This window comes from Sceloporus undulatus, chromosome 1, assembly GCF_019175285.1.
Source record: "Sceloporus undulatus isolate JIND9_A2432 ecotype Alabama chromosome 1, SceUnd_v1.1, whole genome shotgun sequence".
Classification (NCBI taxonomy): Eukaryota; Metazoa; Chordata; class Lepidosauria; order Squamata; family Phrynosomatidae; genus Sceloporus; species Sceloporus undulatus.
In genome coordinates, this window is record NC_056522.1 from 318304290 (window position 1) to 318323750 (window position 19461).

Sequence of the window (19461 nt, forward strand, 5' to 3'; positions counted from 1 at the left end):
TTAACAGGACTTCAAGCTTGGCTGGACTGTACATATGGACAGTCTTCTAAATAGCAACAGAAATCACTATTTACTTCTCGGTATTTGTGGCCAGGTAGCACCTCCAGTTTTCCTTGAAATGTCATATCAGGCTATGGTAATTTGCTTTGATTACATCCTGCATGGAAGATATAACACACATTATGTGGGGTTGCCTTTGGAAACTGTTCAGAAACTTCAGAGGTTCAAAATGCTCCAGTTAGAATGCTGCAGGGTGGGATGTAGCAGCACCTACTTTATTTTAAATTAACTGATTTATTTTAGCCTCAGTTTTCATAGATTTAAATGTGTTTGCTCACATGAACTAATGGAGTACACATGTATTTTAGCAGTTAGACAGCTTTGGGTGTTGGATCAGAGCTGGGTAGAGTCAAGAAAGATAGTCTTTCTGTAACTGCTAAAAGTTTAGTGTTGATTTTGTTTATTAAAATGAATTCTGCCCTCTCTTGTTTCAGCGTGAGACACATCCTTATTATAACCTCACAGTAAAAATCCTCAGAGCCAGAAACATCCATGGCTTAGATTTACGTAAGTTTTTGACAATTATGTGAAAATTAACATGCTTGTTTCCTGCAGGAGGTAAGACAATAATACCCAGGGCCTAAATTCAACTGTTGGTCTCCCTTAATGGGATTTATATAAGTGTTGATATGGCATTCAGCAGTTGATTCAACATGTTTAATTTAGATCAGTGTTTCTAAAACTATGCTCTGTAAGGTTTTTGGATTTCAACTCCCAGAAGCACTAGCCAGTTTGGCCGATAATCAGGAATTCTGCAGGCTAAAGTCCAAAACAAGTCCAAGTTTGGGAAACACTGCTTTAGATGGGACATAGCAATTGGATGTTGGCCATAGTCTGCTTCTTTGGCTAGTTAAATAAGGGCTTGTTCTTTGTGTTCTTTTACTAGTAACTTGCGCAGAAAATTAGATTTTCTATGCAGAATGCAAAATTCCTGTGCAAAAATAATGTAGTTTTCTATGCAAAACACTACTGTACTAGGTTGTTTGTTTGTTTTTGTTGCACAGATTAAGTCCCAGCCTGCTAAGATTTTCATTGTGTAGGTTTTTCCATGTCAAATTTCCAACAAACCCAACACTGGCATGCCTTTAAAAATCTGTGTTCAGTACTGAGATTACATCATTTCCAATGAATTCCAAGGTGGAGTAATTCTATAGAAACAGGAAGTTCCTTTAAACTGAGTCAGAACATGGGTCTATCTGATACAGAATTTTTAACTCTGACTAGCATCCAGAGTTTCAAGTAGTATTCATTCCTACTCCTACCTGGAGACTAAGTACTAATCAAGCCCAACCCTACTTGGCTTCCAAAATCAGACGAAACGGAATGTGCTCCATTGATTTCTGTCCCTGCAGTTTCTTCTCCGTGATAATCATGGATAAGATGACAAACAGTCTTCTATTTCTTAAGAAGAACACGGTATAATATATTTTCCTGGAAGCAAAGCAAAGCAGTGTATATAGAATTCCACATGCTCTAGCACAGAACCGTGAAGCCTCAAGTCCTGGGCCAAAACCAGTCCTTTAAACCAATGTGAGCACTTGAGGTTTTCCAGATGGCTACCCAAAAGTCAGGGGCAGCTCTGGTTAGTACTTGGATGGTAGACCACCAATGAATACTATGTGCTGGAGGCTATATTTCAAAGGAAGGAACTGGCAAAACAACCTCTAAATATTCATTGTTTAAGAAAATCCTATGAAATTACTGGGATCACCATAAGGTGAGAGCTGATTTGAAGGCGCGCGCGCATGCGCGCGCACACACACACACACACACACACACACTTTATGACACAATCATTTGGTGATTTCCCAATGTCTGTCTGGTTTATTTTTAACCCCATTCTATATGGTTCATCTTAGGTTGGGTGTAGAGATTTAAACTAAAATATGCAGTTTTCAAAAATCCCATTCTTTTGCCTGGATTACCAATGGAATATCACTCCCAAAAACATCATTAATTTGTCTCTCAGACTGAAGGAGCTTTCTCACCCTTGTTCTAGCATAGCCATAATAACATGAAAAACAAAAGAAAAACCCACAATAACCCCTGAATAACAGCCAGTAGTATTGAATAACATCAGGTATAGGGACAGTAAAACTGTTCCATCACAGTTACTGTACATTCAGTATACTACAAAGAAGGGTGAGGTTCATCCTGCAATTGCAGATGTGTCTTTAATTAACTCACCATCACAAAATACCTTACAGTATACCGTTCAGATTCTCACAAAACTCAAACAACAGGTAACACAGGACTGTATGTGTCACAATAAATTATGAGTATTTTTCTAAACACAAGCAATCTTGGTTTTATAGGTAGGGGAAAAATTCTAGTTTTTTAGGGTTGTATTATTATAGATGAAACAGATTTTTTAAATAATTTCTCTTATTTTTTAATACTTCTGAAATTTTACTGTTTTGGATAATATATTCCGAATCTGCTAATAATGTTAAAAACACTACTAAAGGAGGGATGAGAAGCATACAGTCTAACAGATGCTCTTGGACTGCAACTGCCAGCCCTAATGAGGACAGCTAATAGTGAAGAATGCTGGGAGCTTTAGTTCAACAACATCTGGAGGGCTGCATGATTTCCATCCTTGCTCTAAAGTTTTGCCTCAAATCACTGCAAATCCTATTTGATTTCTGGGATTTTGGGAGACATTATTTTTATACAAAGGAAAAGAAGCCAGAGTGCTCCTGCAGACTGCAACTGGCTGGATAAGAGGATGAAAACACTAAATATGAGATTTTCAGAAACCTGAAGATCCATCACTAATTTCAATTTCCTCATAGTCATTGGAGGACATTGCTGAAAGCGCTTAATAAATTATGAAGAAAAATAGCCTTTCTTGATGCACATATTATTCTGACTAGTGTCTAAAGCAGATTGTTATGTGGCACTGAAACTTCCTACGGCATCTCCATTGATAAAAAGAACTCAGGTTGTCTATAACTCCAGTGATCCAGAGTGGAATGAAACTTTTGAATACCGAATCCACAGTGCTGTGAAGGTGAGTTTGATTTTTTTTAAATCACAGCAACTATTTAGAATAGCCCAGAGATGGACACTAAGCCACAATAGCACTTTCCTTTTCAATTATTATTATTATTATTATTAAACTTTATTTCTATAGCGCTGTAATTATACACAGCGCTGTACAAAGTTGGTAAAATTAGGAGTAGATAAAAGCCTGCCCAAGGCGTACATTCTAAGATAATAACAATTAAAAGAGGAATAGATAAAATTACCATCTAGAAAGGAAAAAACAGATTAAAAACATCAAATATCAAACAAATCACATCACATCAACTATTGTCAGACAGCCAGATAACAATCACAAATTCCCTGAGAACGCTTCCCTAAACAATATGGTTTTCAGCTCTGTCTTAAAGCTGGTTAGGGAAGTGATGAGCCGTGCATGCGGAGGAAGAAGGTTCCAGGAATTATTACGCTGCTATGGGTCTAATGGTTCATAGAATCATAGAATTGGAAGAGACCTCAAGGGCCATCCAGTCCAACTCCCTGCCATGGAGGAAATCACAATCAAAGCATCCCCAACAGATGACCATCCATCTTCTGTTTAAAGACTTCCAAAGAAGGAGACTCCACCACACTCCGAAGGAATGTGTTCCACTGTTAAACGGCTTTAACTGTCAGGAAGTTTGGGGCTGTAAATACAACCAACCCTTTCCTAGCTGAATTTGGGGTTGCGGCCTGTAGTTAGGTATTGAATCAGAAAAAGGTCCCAATATTTCCTCCCTCAATATCTTCATCAAAGCACATGCAAAATTGCTGCAAAGCATGCATATGCTGATTGAACAAGTGGAACAGGCTACCAGTTATATAGCCATAAGTCTTGAATGTGTATCACTGGACTAACAGGATCTGTCTTTTCAACATCTAATCTGGGGCTACTAGTTAATATTTCACAACTAGGACTCTGGCCCCGATCCTGATCCTTGCCAAGAAACAAGTGGTTGAATTTGGTTGTGCTGAAACACCAATTCTGGAGTTCTACCTGATGCATACATTCATCTTATTTGTTCTACTTGGCAAGAGGTTTAATGCAAATCTATGAACACATGTCATTATGTGAAAGAGCAGAACTGACCAACCAGTCAATATTGGTGCATCAGGATCAAAAGATTAACAAACTGATGAGCTGAGTTCAGTGCATGATGATGTAGCTATGTGCAAGTGTTGCCACATTTCTCAAAGTCTTTTTCATTTACCCTTTTGCAGAATATTCTGGAATTAACATTCTACAACAGAGATATTGTGCTGAGCAGTTTAAGCAACCATGCCACATCCATTGCATTTGATACAGGGAATATAACCCCAGGAGAGATTTTGAATCATACATTTGTCCTAAATTCTCAGGTGAGACTTTGCTTTCCAGTTTCCTTTTGTCAGGTGGTAATAGGCAAACAAATATGTTGGCACTTAAACTTCCAGGCAGGCAGGCAGGCTTGCATATTAAGTAAACCTAACCCTGGAATCTAGTGGAGGAGAATGATAAAAAAAATCATAGAATATTACAGTTGGAAGGGATTGCAAGGCCTTCTGGTCCAACTCTGGTCCAAGTTAGGTGTAAGCACATGTAACTAAAGCATTCCTGAAATATGGCCCTCCAACCTCTATTTAAAGACCTCAGAATTCCTAGAGAAATTCAGGTTGTTATCTCTAATTGAGGCAGCTAGAAATACTGTTCATATGCAAGTCATTCCAGTTGATTTGGTGGGTTTTTTGGGCTATGTGGCCATGTTCTGGAAGAATTTATCCCTGATGTTTTGCCTGCATCTGTAGCTGGCATCTTCAGAAATTGATGGCAAGGGAAGTGAGTGGAGTATATATACTGTGTGACCCTTGGTTGGGAGGAAGTGATTTACATGTTAATCTCTGTGTTGGTCTGTTGTTGAATGGCAAGGCCTCAGGGTGGGAGGATATGTGTGTCTATTTAATTAGCAATTAGCACAAAGCCCGAAAAACCCATAAACAACTATGAATGCTGGCTGTAAAAGCCTTCAACTTCACATTCCAGTTGGAATTATCAGTTGTGTGTGATGCCTGACATGCACTCACCCAGTAACAACAGTAGCTGTCAAAATGCATAGCTAGCTCCTCTTTTCCTTGTCTTCTTCCCCCTGCCCCCAAGGAAGGGTAAAAGTGCAAAGCTATCCTCAGTTGGCTTCTGCAAGGGTCAGCCATATCTGCCTCTTCCCACTTTCCCTTGTTGAATGGAAACAGGGTTCCCAGATCTTAGGACCTTGATTCTTTCTCCAGTCCCCAAGATGGGGAGATAGAAGCTCAGGATGAGAGCACTGTCTTGCAAAGTGTATATACACACACTTTTCCCCCTCAATAGTTAGACTTTGTATTTTTTTATTGGAATGGCATACTTTATGCAACTGTGTCTGCTGTTTAATGTATCATACTTAATGACACTAATGGGGCCCATCCTCTGTGAAATCACAAGTGGCTGTCCCTGGGTCTTAGGTTTTGTTACTGAAGTTTCAGTGACTTGTGATAATCCTGGACAGACAACCCTGAAAAGAAAGGAGGAGTAAAACTGAGCTCTCAGCCAAAGTGTCAGCAGGCACTGAGACTGGAGTTGCTATGACATCAGGATGTAGTCATATCCCTAACGTCATTCAGACTGTAAAAGTATTGGAGAGGTAAAATCCTGTCCCCAAACTATTCCTCAGTGCAGTATGGAATGAAGAGGTGCAAGAAGGGTGGGACTGAAGATTCATTGGTGCATTTTTTTAGGTGGTTGTACTTATTGCTGGCCCAAGGAAAATAGACGAATTTCAGACTTCAGGGCTAGCTTCAGTACTTTATGGCAGACCATATTTAATCATTTAATAAACTATCCTTTCCATTCTTTAAGGGGATTATCTAGACTGATGATCTGGGTCATGTTTATATTGCACCGTGCAGTGTTGCTTCTTGGTGCTTCTTGAAATTTCTTCATGCTTCCTCATTCAAACACTCATTTTTTTAAAAAAAAATCACTAGTACAGTTAACTTGGGGGCATCTTGTTTCTGAAATAAGTTGTGGCATTAGATATGGGTGTGGTCAAACCTCCTCTGCAGGTGTTTTTCCAGATCTATTGAAATCTTCATTATCTTTCAAATTCAAATTCAAATTTTATTGCTTTTGACCAAAGGTCATTGCACAGCACAATAATATAACAATACATATAACAATATAACAATATAAAATACATGTAAATTATATCTAAAATGCGAGTATCTCGTATCTGGTATAGAATGTCTAAACAAACGAACAACAGTTGTCACTATGGGTTAAAATTTTTGTCAAATATAGTCATCACCATAGTTTATGGCTATCCCTGTTATATACTTGTTCCTGATTTTTTTAGCTGCTAAGGCAAACAAAGCTACTTTCCAGGTTACATATTTATTCAGGTCCAGTAGAAGATGAAAAATCATATCCTGTGGGTTTTGACTGGGACTGGTTTCTATTATAGGTGTAATGAACCTTTCTCTTGGTTCTTGGTAGAGAGGACAAAATAACATGTAATGAACAAGGTCCTCAACCTCTTGACAACCATATACACAAGTACGTTCTTTTGCTGGAATACCTCTATATCTTCCGTCTCTGTATGGAGTTTCCATAATCTTTCATGTTTCACCCTCTGTGCCGCCTTCATTTTTTAAAAACGGAAAATAATTTACTGAAGTGGTGTGGTGCTATAGTGAGAGTCTGTAATGGTGCTATTGGTGTATTTCCTGATAAATCCCTCCACTCTCTTTTCTTCCTAGATAGCCATCTTCAGTACCTAAGTTCATGCAGAATGGATGGGTGGTACTGGTGTTCATCTTGTTCCCAGGAAAACAGACATAGGAAAAGTGTCCTTATTTTACAGCTTTAGAGAATGAAAAAAAAAAAAGCCCCCACTGATCTCTAGCAGTTTAATACCAAAGGAGTAGGCTTCTGTCATTGGAAAATATCAAATTCTACATGCATATCTTAGTCTACCTACAAACTTAAGGGAAAGAAAGTTTCCAATGGCATCTTCCCTCACTTTCTGAATCTTGCAGCTTCCACCAATGGTGAAATAATTTAGGGTGTGTGTTTATGTGTGTGTATGTAGTGATCTTTCAGAGCAAAAAAGTGTACTGGTGTATCAGTTTAAATAAATAAATAAATAAATAAAATCATGATGGGCTCTTGCAGATTGGTCAAAACAAGTGTGAATTCTTCTGATATAGTTTCCTGGGTTTTGTTGGCTGCTATCACCTCTGCACCCACTCATTCCATTCTTTAGGGGGCTCTGTGTAATGATTTCTTGGCTCTGCCTTAGTTGTTTTCCAAAGATCTTTTTGTTTTAAATGCGGGCATGGTTTGCTGAAGTTGTCCTATGGCTTGAAGGACACATTTTCTCCTCTCACATTCTAAACTTTTTTCAGTCATAGAGTTATACAGTGAAAATGCCATTTCATTGATGCACTATAGCACTATAAATCATTTAAAAAAACTTATTTAAAACGTCTCCCTTGTTTCCAAATTAAAAAGAGATCTAGTTGATGGTGGGGATAAAATGATGTAGCTGGTGCTGAAAATAGTGTGGAACAATCATAGAATCATAGAATAATAAAGTTGGAAGAGACCACAAGGGCCATCCAGTCCAACCCCCTGCCATGCAGGAAATCTAAATCAAAGCATCCTCGACAGATGTCCATCCAGCCTCTGTTTAAAGACCTCTAAGGAAGGAGACTCCACTATATTCTGAGGGACTGTGTTCCACTGTCGAACAGCCCTTACTGTCAGGAAGTTTTTCCTAATGTTGAGATGGAATCTCTTTTCCTGTAGCTTGCATCCATTTCCTCTCTGTGTTTCCTGTCCAAGCTCCTTCAGTCTGTTCTGTTTAGGAAAACCTCTTGCTCCCTAAGATGCTGAAATGTAGATACCTGGGCCTCCAGCTGCCGGACTTTCTCTTTTAAGAGGCCTACCAACTTGCACTTGGTGCAGGTGAAGTTCCCCACATCTCTAGGCAAGAACATCTCACAAGTGTGGCAGGTGACTGCAGCAGGTCCTTCAGTGTCCATACTGAGAAGTCTTAAGGAGGCACTGAACAAGACTGTGGATTTCCCCTGCTAAACACAAGTGTAAAGAACCCCTGCTGGCTTGGCCTTTGTCCCCAAGCTCTGTTAAAGAGCTCAATCAACTGGGAGGTGTTGGAGAATACCTCCAACAATGTTCCCAGGCCAGCTTTTCATCTCTTCTCCAAAACCTCCTTGACTATATAAGAAAAATTAAAAATTTGCACGCCATTAGGCGTGCGCCTCTCCCAGCCTTCTGTAGAATTAGGCTCCTGGCTTCTCCCACAGCAGTAGCCAAAGTTTAAAAGTTTAAATCTCACCCAAGCAGATGGACAAAGATGACCAGCCTTTCCTCCTTGGAGAAATGACAACAGAAACATTATATGATTTAAAAAAAAAAAACTACAGCAACAAATAGCAACCTAGTGATGCATCTTCCCTGTTGGAGGAGCATCCATGGGATGAGGAGAAGGGAGATAAGACAGAAACATTCTGAAAATAGTGAAGGGGTTCAGGATTGGGCATACCTACTTAGAATAATCAGAATTCACAGAATATGTATTGATATGTGCCCCCCTCCCCTTTTCAGTAGGAACAAAATACTTTGGAGTACTGCAAAAAAGGAGGGGAAATAGCCTGAAACATCTGCTGACTGATAAAACATCAGCTGGATTGTTAAAATGAAAGTGGGAGATACAGCAATAATACCACCACCTCCCATCACATCTTCCTCATTTGGAAGGGCCTGAGGTCTCTTGTTAAAAACACAGGAGGCATTGCATTAGACCACAGCAAGAGGCAATTAAGTAGTGCATAACTATGTAGGAATCAATTAATAGAAGAGAAGATATGAGATACTTTAGCTAATAGTGATATAGGCAGAATGATACAAATGTTGATACAACATTGAGGTGGGTAGGGTATGACATTTAAAAGTCATCTTGAAGCAAGGGATTATTTTTGATACTCTCTTTTGTCTAATTTTTCTATGGCAAAGAGGGCAGAACTGGATGTGGAATTTTCCTTAGAAGAAAGGTGAAGTATTCCTCCTCCTTCCTCCGATGAAACAAACTGCAAACTTCTCTTTAAATTATGCAATTTCTCTTGTGTGAGTCCTTGCCATTTTATATATTGGAGAATGTGTTTGAGACAATTTATTTCTTAGACCTGAAGCTTTATTAAGGCCCTGCAATGATTTTAGTTGGTGCTTATCTGGGTTAAAAAAGTATTTAGTGGTCCTCTTCCCAATCTGGTGACAACCACAGCTGCTTAGTATTATGTTTCAATTAATGGACATGGAGGAGGAATTGTCCTACTGCAGGGATATAGTCTATTTGCTTCTTTTACAGATGTTTTACAGCGTAGAGTGGTGCTTTTGCACTGGACATCTCCTGAGCCAGTGTTGCGGTTTCTCATGACTCCAAGTAGCTGCTTGGATTCTGTGCAGCTCAGAGTCTTGTTATAGCACTACCATTGAAAAACTTCAAATGAGATCTCACACCAGATCTTTGGTAACTTTGTTAGATTTGAAATCCTGTGAGGTTTTGAGCATGATTTGGGAGCCACATATACCTGCCCCAGGTGTGAGATTATCCTGTTTTTCTCTGTTATGTATCAGTACTGTATATGAGAATTTGTGGGAAATCTGTAAGATGATTCAAGAGCCATTAGTCAAGTAAATAAACAAACAAACTCATCCTTTCAAATTTTCATTTCAACAGTTCACACAAACCTTCTGAAGTAATAACCAATGGAGTTCTTGTGGTGAGTGAGAGGCAGCTGTTTGCTTATATAGGAGGAGGAGGCTGGATTATTGATAGCTGTTTTGGGTCCCAGTTTTGGGTGAAAAGCGGGATACAAATTAATATAATATAATATAATATAATATATAATAGGGGGGCTGTTCACCTAGTCTTTTTCTTAAAAGGATAAAGATGGCCAGATCCTCATACTATATTGTACATTACATCCCCCCCCCCCCACTATACTTCGAAAAATCATGTAGGTACATCCCTGCCTGCGTATTGAAGGAACAATCAATAAAAGCAAGATGGCTCCCTGGATATTGAACGGTAGTTTTATTTCCATTTCTAATTGCTATTTCCTAATCAAATTCTTTGGGAAAGATTGTAATGCAAAGCTGTATTTCCCTATTTCACAAGCTTGATGTAAGTATGAATGAGGTAAGTAGAACATGTATCCTGGCAAATCTGTACATGTGTTTTCTAGGATAAAGAGTAGCATTAGGAGAAGAGAGAGTTGTTTCTGTAGATTGTAGTATTAAAATATATTTAAAAGACGTTGCTTAGAAGCAACAGCATATGATGAAATGGGTCAACAATGCAATAAAGGTTACATAACAGTGTGTTGATTATTCAAGAAAAGACACCTGGCTTTACAATGATCCAGATGTGTGTAGAGCTTTTCTTTACAAATTCTCATTAATGAGGCCTGAGACACTCAGCTTTAGCAGCTATGTCCCACGGGCATCGCCACATTACACCACAGCTTACCAAAGCAATGCTCCAAAGTGTTGTGGTTCTCCTCCAGCTGTAGTGATGAATTACAACAATTCATTTATGATTTATTCATTTATCTGGCAGGAAGTATTATGAAACTTTCTTCCTTTGGGGTGATTGTAGCCAATGAAAATTTAACCTGTTTCTACCTATGTAGCATCACCTTTCAATTTACATTGCCCCATTCTGACCTCTCTTTCAGGTTCACTTTATGTAAAACTAGGATTGTGTTTAGTGAGCTCCCTTTCTCAGTTCTCTGACCTATGCTCTGGGGTTATATATTGTGTTCTTTATTGTATAGGACATGCAAGGTCTTTCCTGCTACCAATTCCATTGGGTAGCAGACTACATATCAAAATAGAATGCAATCAGGTTAGAAATGTTTCCGAAGATACAATAGAATTTTCAGGTGATAGAAGTTTTGTCACAAAGTACTACAATACTATAGAGTCCCTGTTGTTAGAAGAATAGTTATCTAGAAGTGAATTACTTGAGTTTTCTGAGTATCATCATGTGAATAGCATCACCATTTTGGATGTTCTCTAGATTACTTCAATAAATATTTATTTCTTAATACAACTTTCCCTCCCACATTCAGAGAACTGCCAAATCAAATTATCTGTACCAGGATCCTTTGAAAATCAGTTATCAACTTTTTGTGGTGCTCATTCAGAACAAGAACGGAAGATCCCTTTCATTTTCCATGTGAATAAAGACATTTCTCCCAAATTGAAGCTGGAATTGCTGCAAACTACAGCTGTGCTAGAGGTAAGATGATGCATTAACTAGATCAATGTCTTGGGTTCAATTGTTACAGAATGCTATTTTCCTTTCCATGGGAAGACCATCAGGTCTTTGTTACACTGCAAGATAGCATCAAGAACCCCTTAAAGCTATGAAGTTGATGCTACTCCTATTTATGGCCTATTTGTAACAATCACTTCTTTGTCTTCAAATAAATAGGATGTATGGATGCAATCTGTTTTGTATAGAAAAATAAATTTAAGTCTCTTACAAATTCATAATGGGAAAGTAGGTACAGTACACTGATAATTCAGCCTGCCCAATGCCATCTGCCAAACACTAGTTTCAAAGTATGTCTGCTAGTTCTTACTTGAAGTGTCCAACATCTTGCTGAAATATAACTTTTTTTAAAGGAAGTAATCCCTTTTTTATAATTAAGTATTTTTATTTGTTTTATAACAACAATGCAAAACAAACAATTAATACATAAGTAAGAAATAGCCTTGGAGGACTATATGTAAACTTGCATAATAGCTATCTTTTGTAGGATAACAGCAGTAGCAAAGTCCTAAAGATATCACTCAGATTTGCTAGTTGATGAAGTTGAGATCCAAAGAATAGCTTGATGAGTAGGAGGTCAGATAGCAAATGAGTTGGTATTGATGTAATCAATAAAAACTGACCAGTCCTCAAAAAAGATGTGTGGTTTCTTTTGTCCATTACGGAGTTGAAAAGTATAAGAAAGCTCTTCCAATAACCAAATGTCTCTAACTCTTTTCTACCAGTCGCTTATTAGTACATTCCCTGTTCTGCAGCTTCTTGCAATTATATTCCTAGCTGCTGAAATGAGAAATGTGATGAGCTTACGATGTTTTAGACAAGTGTTCTCTTTACAATAAATTGATGATAAGACAAAGCCTGGACGGAAGGTTACAGGTTATTGTTTCACAATAAGACAGATCCCTTTCTGATAGTTTTCACATGGAATCTATAATATCCAGAGGATTTTACTTTGAAGATCATGTCACTTTCTGATACAACATAATACATGAATACATGGAGAGCTAACAGTGATGTTAATATACCCAGCACCCCCTCCTGCTGGAATATGGGTTTCATATTTACATATCTAGTGTTCGGCATCTTTTAAGAGGTCACAGTAACCTTTAAAATACTAGGAAGCTTCACATGGGAAAGGCACAGTTTACAGGGGAAAGGCTCCGAGACATGATGTCAGCCTAGATAGCACTAAATCAAATCCAAATGAGTTTGCTGGTTACGCCATTCTCCCCCAGACTTCCTGCATATCTTCTTGCAGAAGGGATTGAGTGAATCCCATCACACAGCAAACTTCCTTCTTACCCAGGCTGTTTTCCTATTCACCTTTCCTATCCAACCATCCAGGGGTTGTCTCAAATCCTGTCAATGTTTTGTTACTGCAAAATTAAAGACATCAGTAGTTCCAGCATCCTATTATCCTTTTATAGGAAGATTATCAGGTCTTCATTACACTGCAAGATAGCACCATGTACCTCTCAAGGTGATAAATTCAGATATACACATCAGCCCTAGCTCTAACCTCATGTGTGCAGAGGGTCTCTCTCACTCACTGCGTCTCCCTCAGACACTGACTGAGCCAATCTCTGCTTTCTGTGGAACCCTTTCTTCAGGATTTGGAATGATCACCTTAAATCACATTTTCTCACCATTCAACCTTTCATATCTTTCCAGTTCTATTAGTCTTGTGTGGTTCTTAAGATTCCATTGGTTTTGTGTGTGTTTGTGTGAACGTTTGAACATTTCTAAATAAAACAGAGCTAATAATTTTCTCAAAAGGCTGTTAAGACGAATCTCTTCTGGCAGGCCTTCCCAGAATAGAGAACCCGGCCTCAGAAAAATGTCTGGGAATAAGATACTGCCGCTCCCATTGATGGTTGGCTGATGTGATGTTGTTGACCTTCTGGTCAGTTTTTAACTTGTATGTTTTTTGTTTGTTTGTTTGTTTTTAATTCTGCATTGGATTTAATACATTTTTAAGGAGGAGAGGGCAACAGGGATTTTATATGTGCTGTATTTTTAACTTTGTTAGCCGCCCTGATTGTTCTCAGAGGGGCGGGATACAAATAAATATTATTATTATTATTATACCAAGGAGATGCTGATACTGTGAGTGGAGACCCCATGTTACCCCCCAACCTTTTTGGGTAACAGTGGGGGATGCAATATGATCATGATATCCTGAGCATGTGAGCACAACTGCAAAGATGTCAAGAGGGTTTTGTAACCATGTTGATTTGAATGTACATGTAGAGCCTGCATGATCAGTTGTAACTGCATCTGACCGAACATGGTTGCAAAATCTTCTTCACACTTTCACACTGAGTGGACAAAAATTTGTGTGACACTTGCTGGGTGCATTTGAGCACATCAAGGTATATGCTTTCCTTGATTAGCCTTTCATCCATTCAGGCAAACAGCTGAATCATAGAATCATAGAGCTGGAAGAGACCACAAGCGTCATCCACTCCAACCCCCTGCCATGCAGGAACTCAAGATCAAAGCACTCCAAACAGATGGCCATCCGGCCTCTGTTTAAAGACCTCCAAAGAAGGAGACTCCACCGTACACCGAGGGAGTGCGTTCCACTGTTGAACAGCCCTTACTGTCAGGAATGTCCTCCTAAGGTTTAGGCGGAATCTCTTTTCTTTTAGCTTGCATCCACTGTTCCGAGTCCTATTCTCTGGAGCATCAGAAAACAAGCTTGCTCCCTCCTCAATATGACATCCTTTCAAATATTTATACAAGGCTGTCATATCACCTCTTAAACTTCTCTTCTCCAGACTAAACATTCCCAGCTCCCTCTATAGGGCATGGTTTCCACACCTTTCACCATTTGTCAAGCTTGTCAATTTTTGAATTATGGTGCCCAGAACTGGACACAGTATTCCAGGTGAGGCCTGACCAGAGCAGAACAGAGTGGCACTGTTACTTTCCTTGATCTAGACACTATATTTCTATTGATGAACAGGGATTAACTTCTTTAAATATCCTAAGCTTCAGTTCTCACACCCATTAAATCTCAATGTGCTTTTATCTTGAAGTAAGTCTTCTCATATAAACTCCTTTTTCATGATTCCATTTCATGAGATTGTCTCTCACCTCCTTTTTGGAAATCATAAACCTATGCCCATGTACTAATATTTATCATGGTGGCTTAGTGGTTAACACACCAATTTTGACGATTGGAAGATCGGAGGGTTGGCAGTTTGAGGCACGAGTCACTTGTCCCAGCTTCTGCCAACCTATCAGTTCGAAAGCATGCAAATGCAGGTAGATAAATAGGTGTCACTTTGGTGGGAAGGTAACAGCATTCGGTGCAGTCATGCTGGCCACATGACCACCTCTGATAATGCTGGCTCTTCGGCTTAGTAATGGAGAAGAGCACCACCCCCTACAGTCGGTTATGACTAGACATTCATGTCAAGAGACTTACCTTTAATAATATTTACTAACTGAAGAGCTTCTGGATGGGCATACTGGCAGACTGATATCCGAGTGAGTAAACAAACAAACATGACATGTGTATAGATTATTAATAAATTAAAAGGGTCAATTCTGAGTAAATGATCCATATTAAATACATAATCCATACAATTTTGTTGCACTAAAAGTACAATAGATGTGAAGATGTTTCACTGGTAGAAGATTAACAAGCATAGGTGTAAATAAGCCAACATTTTGACACTGTTGTTTTCATCAGTGGCCTATATGCAAGTCTATTAGTATCTTCTAATTCTGCTTACCGGTTGGAGCCAGACACACTGAAGTATATTTCCTCACATTATAAGAACAGAGGTGCCGCTTGCCTTCATCAATCATAGCCAGGATATGCACGATGGACCTTCGTGTCTATTGTCCCTTAATGCTACAAAACTGTGTGGATTATGCCTCTAATAGGGATCATTGACTGACGGTGTGGTTTTACTGGAAATTGGTCCTTTTAAAGTCATAGTTGGGCCATGATTGCTTCTCTGAAGTCTCTGTTCACTCAGAGAAGTGCCAGTGGTGGTTGACTGAGGCAGCAACCTGTACCACTTTGGATGGGCAGGAATGGCAGAGATGTTGTGGTAGCTGGCAGACAAAAACAGAGAATCACTGTGGCTGCATTACTTGGGACTTCCTGGCCTTTAGCAGCTCAGATGAAAGCACTTTTGGCTTGGAACAAAAGCTTGCTTCCATCATCTTCCACTTTCTCAGAGTTTGTGGATCCTTTCCCTGATGCATACATAGCAATAGCTATCTTGCCCAACACTTCTCTAAAGTGCTGAGTGATATATATGTTAACAAGGAACAGGTGTTAGATCCAGTGCCTTGGTATTTGCCCAGTTGTGTTGGATGATTTTTTCAGGCCCGATCTACAAATATATAAAATTAAATATATATTTTAAAATAAGTCATTTTGTCCCTAGGAAGGATGGAGTGAAGATTTACAGATGAAGACCATAGTAATAGGGAACGGAGCTATCCCAGTTTCAGAGCTCCCTCTTGGAAAGGAAGTGGAATTGACTGTTCCCCTAGGACAGGTATACTTTTAGTGTTGTTTGCCCAAAATATATACAAATGAATAACATATCCAGCCTATGTTGGTGCTATACTGACTTCTTAGAGGAGCACAACTGGGACAGAAAAACATCTCTCACCTTATCCACCCATATCTCAACCCTGGTTTCAGTAACATATTTGACATATGTTATAATAATATTTTGCAAATTGCATATTGACATGTTCATAAGCCATACATCTAAAGCTATGTATTTTGTCAAAAAATTTGGGTAGATTGAAACTTTTTGTTTTGTAGTATTGTATGACAGGGATGTGAACATATTTGAAAATATTCAAAATAATAATAGAAAAAATGTATGTTGAGAAACTGATGAGAACCCATGCAGTTCAACACTTATTCCATGAAAAAAATTGCACATAATTGTTTTGTGTAGAAAACAGCTACGCCTTGCACAGAAAATGCTGGTTATGTGCAGATTTTTGGTTCAGAATAAGTCTCAAACTGTGAATAATCTTTGAACATTGTGCAGTTCTTGAAGACTTTCTTATACCAAGAAGAAAAATGCTAAAATTACCTGTTGCTTTCCATGAGAGGAAAATTAGTGAAGAGTTTCATCCCTGTTGTATGCTATTAATTCAATCTACTTTTGTTTCATATCACTAGTGTTAAACCTTAGCCCTTCTTTTTTTAATTTCTAGAATATATTTTTAACAAATGAGATAGCACTCCCAATACGTTTTTAATCAAAGTTCATAATCTATTTTCACATAAGACATGGGTCTGTGTGCAATAATGTTTTGAATGTTGACAGTTGAACGTGTGTGCGTCTTCAGTATCATCGAAGCTGTCCAGCTTGAGATTCTTCAGCGTCAGCTCACATATAAAGAGCGCATGTGGGAACATGCATAGAACAGATGTAATACTTACTATGGGCAAGGCCCCGAGGAAAACATTTGAAAACTATGTACCTCTGATCTTGCCAGAATGTCCTCAGAGTTAATTTAGATGTTATGCAAGAAATTGGCAGAATGATGAATGTTCTATGTAATATTGGGAAAGGGCACTGGTATCTATTGAGGTTGGCGTCCAGGATCCGACCCATGGTACCAAAATCTGTGGCTGCTGTAATTCCTTATATACAATGTAGTAAAAAAATAGTGTGTCTATAAAAATAGGAAAATCAAGGTTGCCCTTTGGAATTTTTTTTGTGTGGGGAGGGAATATTTTCAAGCCATGGATAGTTGAATCCATGGATGCAGAATCTGCAGATATGAAGGGCTGACTATATTTAATATAAGCAATTGCTATAATGTGCAAATGAGGGCAGGGAACCGTCAATTAAAAAATTGTAGGTTACTGCGCTGTGTAAATTACACGCTTTATAAAAAGGAATATATATAATAATAATAATAATAGATAGTGGGCACGATATCTTTTTGCATTTTTTTATACACAAAGCCACAGTATTATGTCATGATAATTTGTGTCAACCAATTTAATGGCATTTCATATTTTCCAGGGGCAAGTTCTGGATGTGACTGTGAAAGCTGAAGAAAGGTGTTGTAAGCCTAAAAGAATATTTGTTCAATATTTTATTCTTGTTCTTATGAAATTTATAAATAATTTTCACTGGGAATAAAATGGGCTTTCATGGTCTGTATATCACAGATTTAATAGTAGATAAAATAGGGGATATATAATAAATTAAGTAAAATAATTAAATAAATACCAGAATGAGTTGGATCTCTTCATTACTTTCTTTTTTCTTAGAAACAGCCCATTTGATAGTAGGTACGCCTTGGTTCTGAACTCTCTAAGGAGAGCGAGATTTTTTGGAAAGGAGAAAGGAAATAATGCCAATATTTTCAAGAAAAATACTTAATCTGCAAGTGGCCCCTAAGAAAGATGAGGTACAGATTTTCCTTTTTACTGAAAACTTTGCTGAGGCCTTCTTGTGGATTAATGAATATCATTTCTAAACATTTACTCTTGAACAATCTTTGGGTGGGAGGAGAAGAGTTATAATTCTGAGAAAAAGAACAGGCAGTAAAATGTGTGTTTATTTGAGAACACCTTGTAGTGAGTTGGGCCTCTACCACCAATCTATAGGCTTCAGAAGGATGCAAGTCCATGACAGCATTTCTCCAACTATCCTGATTGGGCAGGAACAGACCAGCTGCTTTTAAGAAGTTGTAGGAGTTATCACATGCCATTTAAAGTGACTTACCCCATTTGCATTTAATTTTGAAGCTGGATCTTATCACATGCGCCGTGGGATGGGGTAAATGCAACCTGGCTGCATCCCAAACCCAGCAGCATTATCTAGCATCTTTTCAAAAACACAGACTCCTGGCTTTGAAAAAGATGCTGGATAAATGCAGCTGGTGCTGAGCTTTGGCCTCGCTGGCCCCTGCCATATCAATAAGATCCGGTTTCAAAATAAAATGCAAATGGGGTAAGTCACTTTAACGGCATGCGATAAACTCCTCAGTTCCTTCAACTTTCCTCCTTTGTTCTCAGATTACGTCAATTGCTGCAAATTGAGTTGTGAAGTGCAAAAGCAGCAATAGACAATAGCAATAACACTTACATTTCTATACAGTTTCATAGTGAACTAAGCACTCTCTAAGTGGTTTACCAGTGTGCTAGCCAATTGCTCCCAAGAAGCTGGATACTCATTTTGTGTGTCTGGAGTCAACCTGGAGCCCTGCGAGTTCAAACCCACAACACCAGGGGTGGCAAACCCCCGGCCTATGGCCCGGATCTCTGGCCCAGCAGAGGCCTTGGGACCGGCCCCAGCCTGGTCCTACCCACCGATTGCCGCCGGCGCTGGGCGCCTTTGGCCTGTCACGTGAGCACGCCTTGGCCCTGCGCTAGAGGCCAAAGGCCCCATGCGGCGGCAATTGGCGGCAGGACCCTATCACGCGAGCAGCCTTTGGCCCACAACACCTCGCGTGAGAGGCAAGAGCGCTCGTGCGAGAGGCCAAAGCCCTGCGCCGGCGAGCAATCATTGGCAGGACCTCTTGAGCGGGGCCTTTGGCCCTCATGCGAGCAGCTTTGGCCCCGGCCCTCACGCGGGAGGCCAAGGGCCGCTCTTGTGAGAGGCCAAAGGCCCTGGGCCAGCGGCAATCGGTGGCAGGACCCGCTGCGGGGGCTTGGGGGGGCAGCGGTGGGCAAGTGGGAAGCAGGGGGGCAAGGGGCGGCAAGGGGGCAAGGGGGTGGCAAGTGGGGAGGCAAGGGGAGCAAGCAGGGGAAGGGGGAGCAAGCTGGCAAGGGGTGGGAAGGGAAGCAAGCGGGGCAAGCAAGCGGGCAAGGGGAGGCAAGGGAGGCAAGGGGACAAGGGGGCAATTGTCTATAGAAGCCAGCAGAAACATGCATTTATATTAACATTTGTTAAAAAACAGCAATTTTGTTTCACGTGGTCCTCCATTTTTTATAAAAAAAGTGTCCAATTTGAAAATTTTTTGTCTTACATTTCTCCGGTTTATTATTTATTTATTT

At 39.5% G+C, this 19461-nt stretch overlaps 1 protein-coding gene across 1 annotated transcript in view; it reads left to right on the forward strand.

Moving 5' to 3' along the window:
• LOC121926747 (cytosolic phospholipase A2 zeta-like) overlaps nt 1–19461 on the forward strand; it is a 38396-nt gene that overhangs the window by 6571 nt on the left and 12364 nt on the right. Inside the window, exons 3-5 of the mRNA XM_042459976.1 lie at nt 495–567; nt 2937–3073; nt 4306–4443. Coding sequence (XP_042315910.1) covers nt 495–567; nt 2937–3073; nt 4306–4443 — 348 coding nt within the window. The remainder of the gene's footprint in view (nt 1–494; nt 568–2936; nt 3074–4305; nt 4444–19461) is intronic.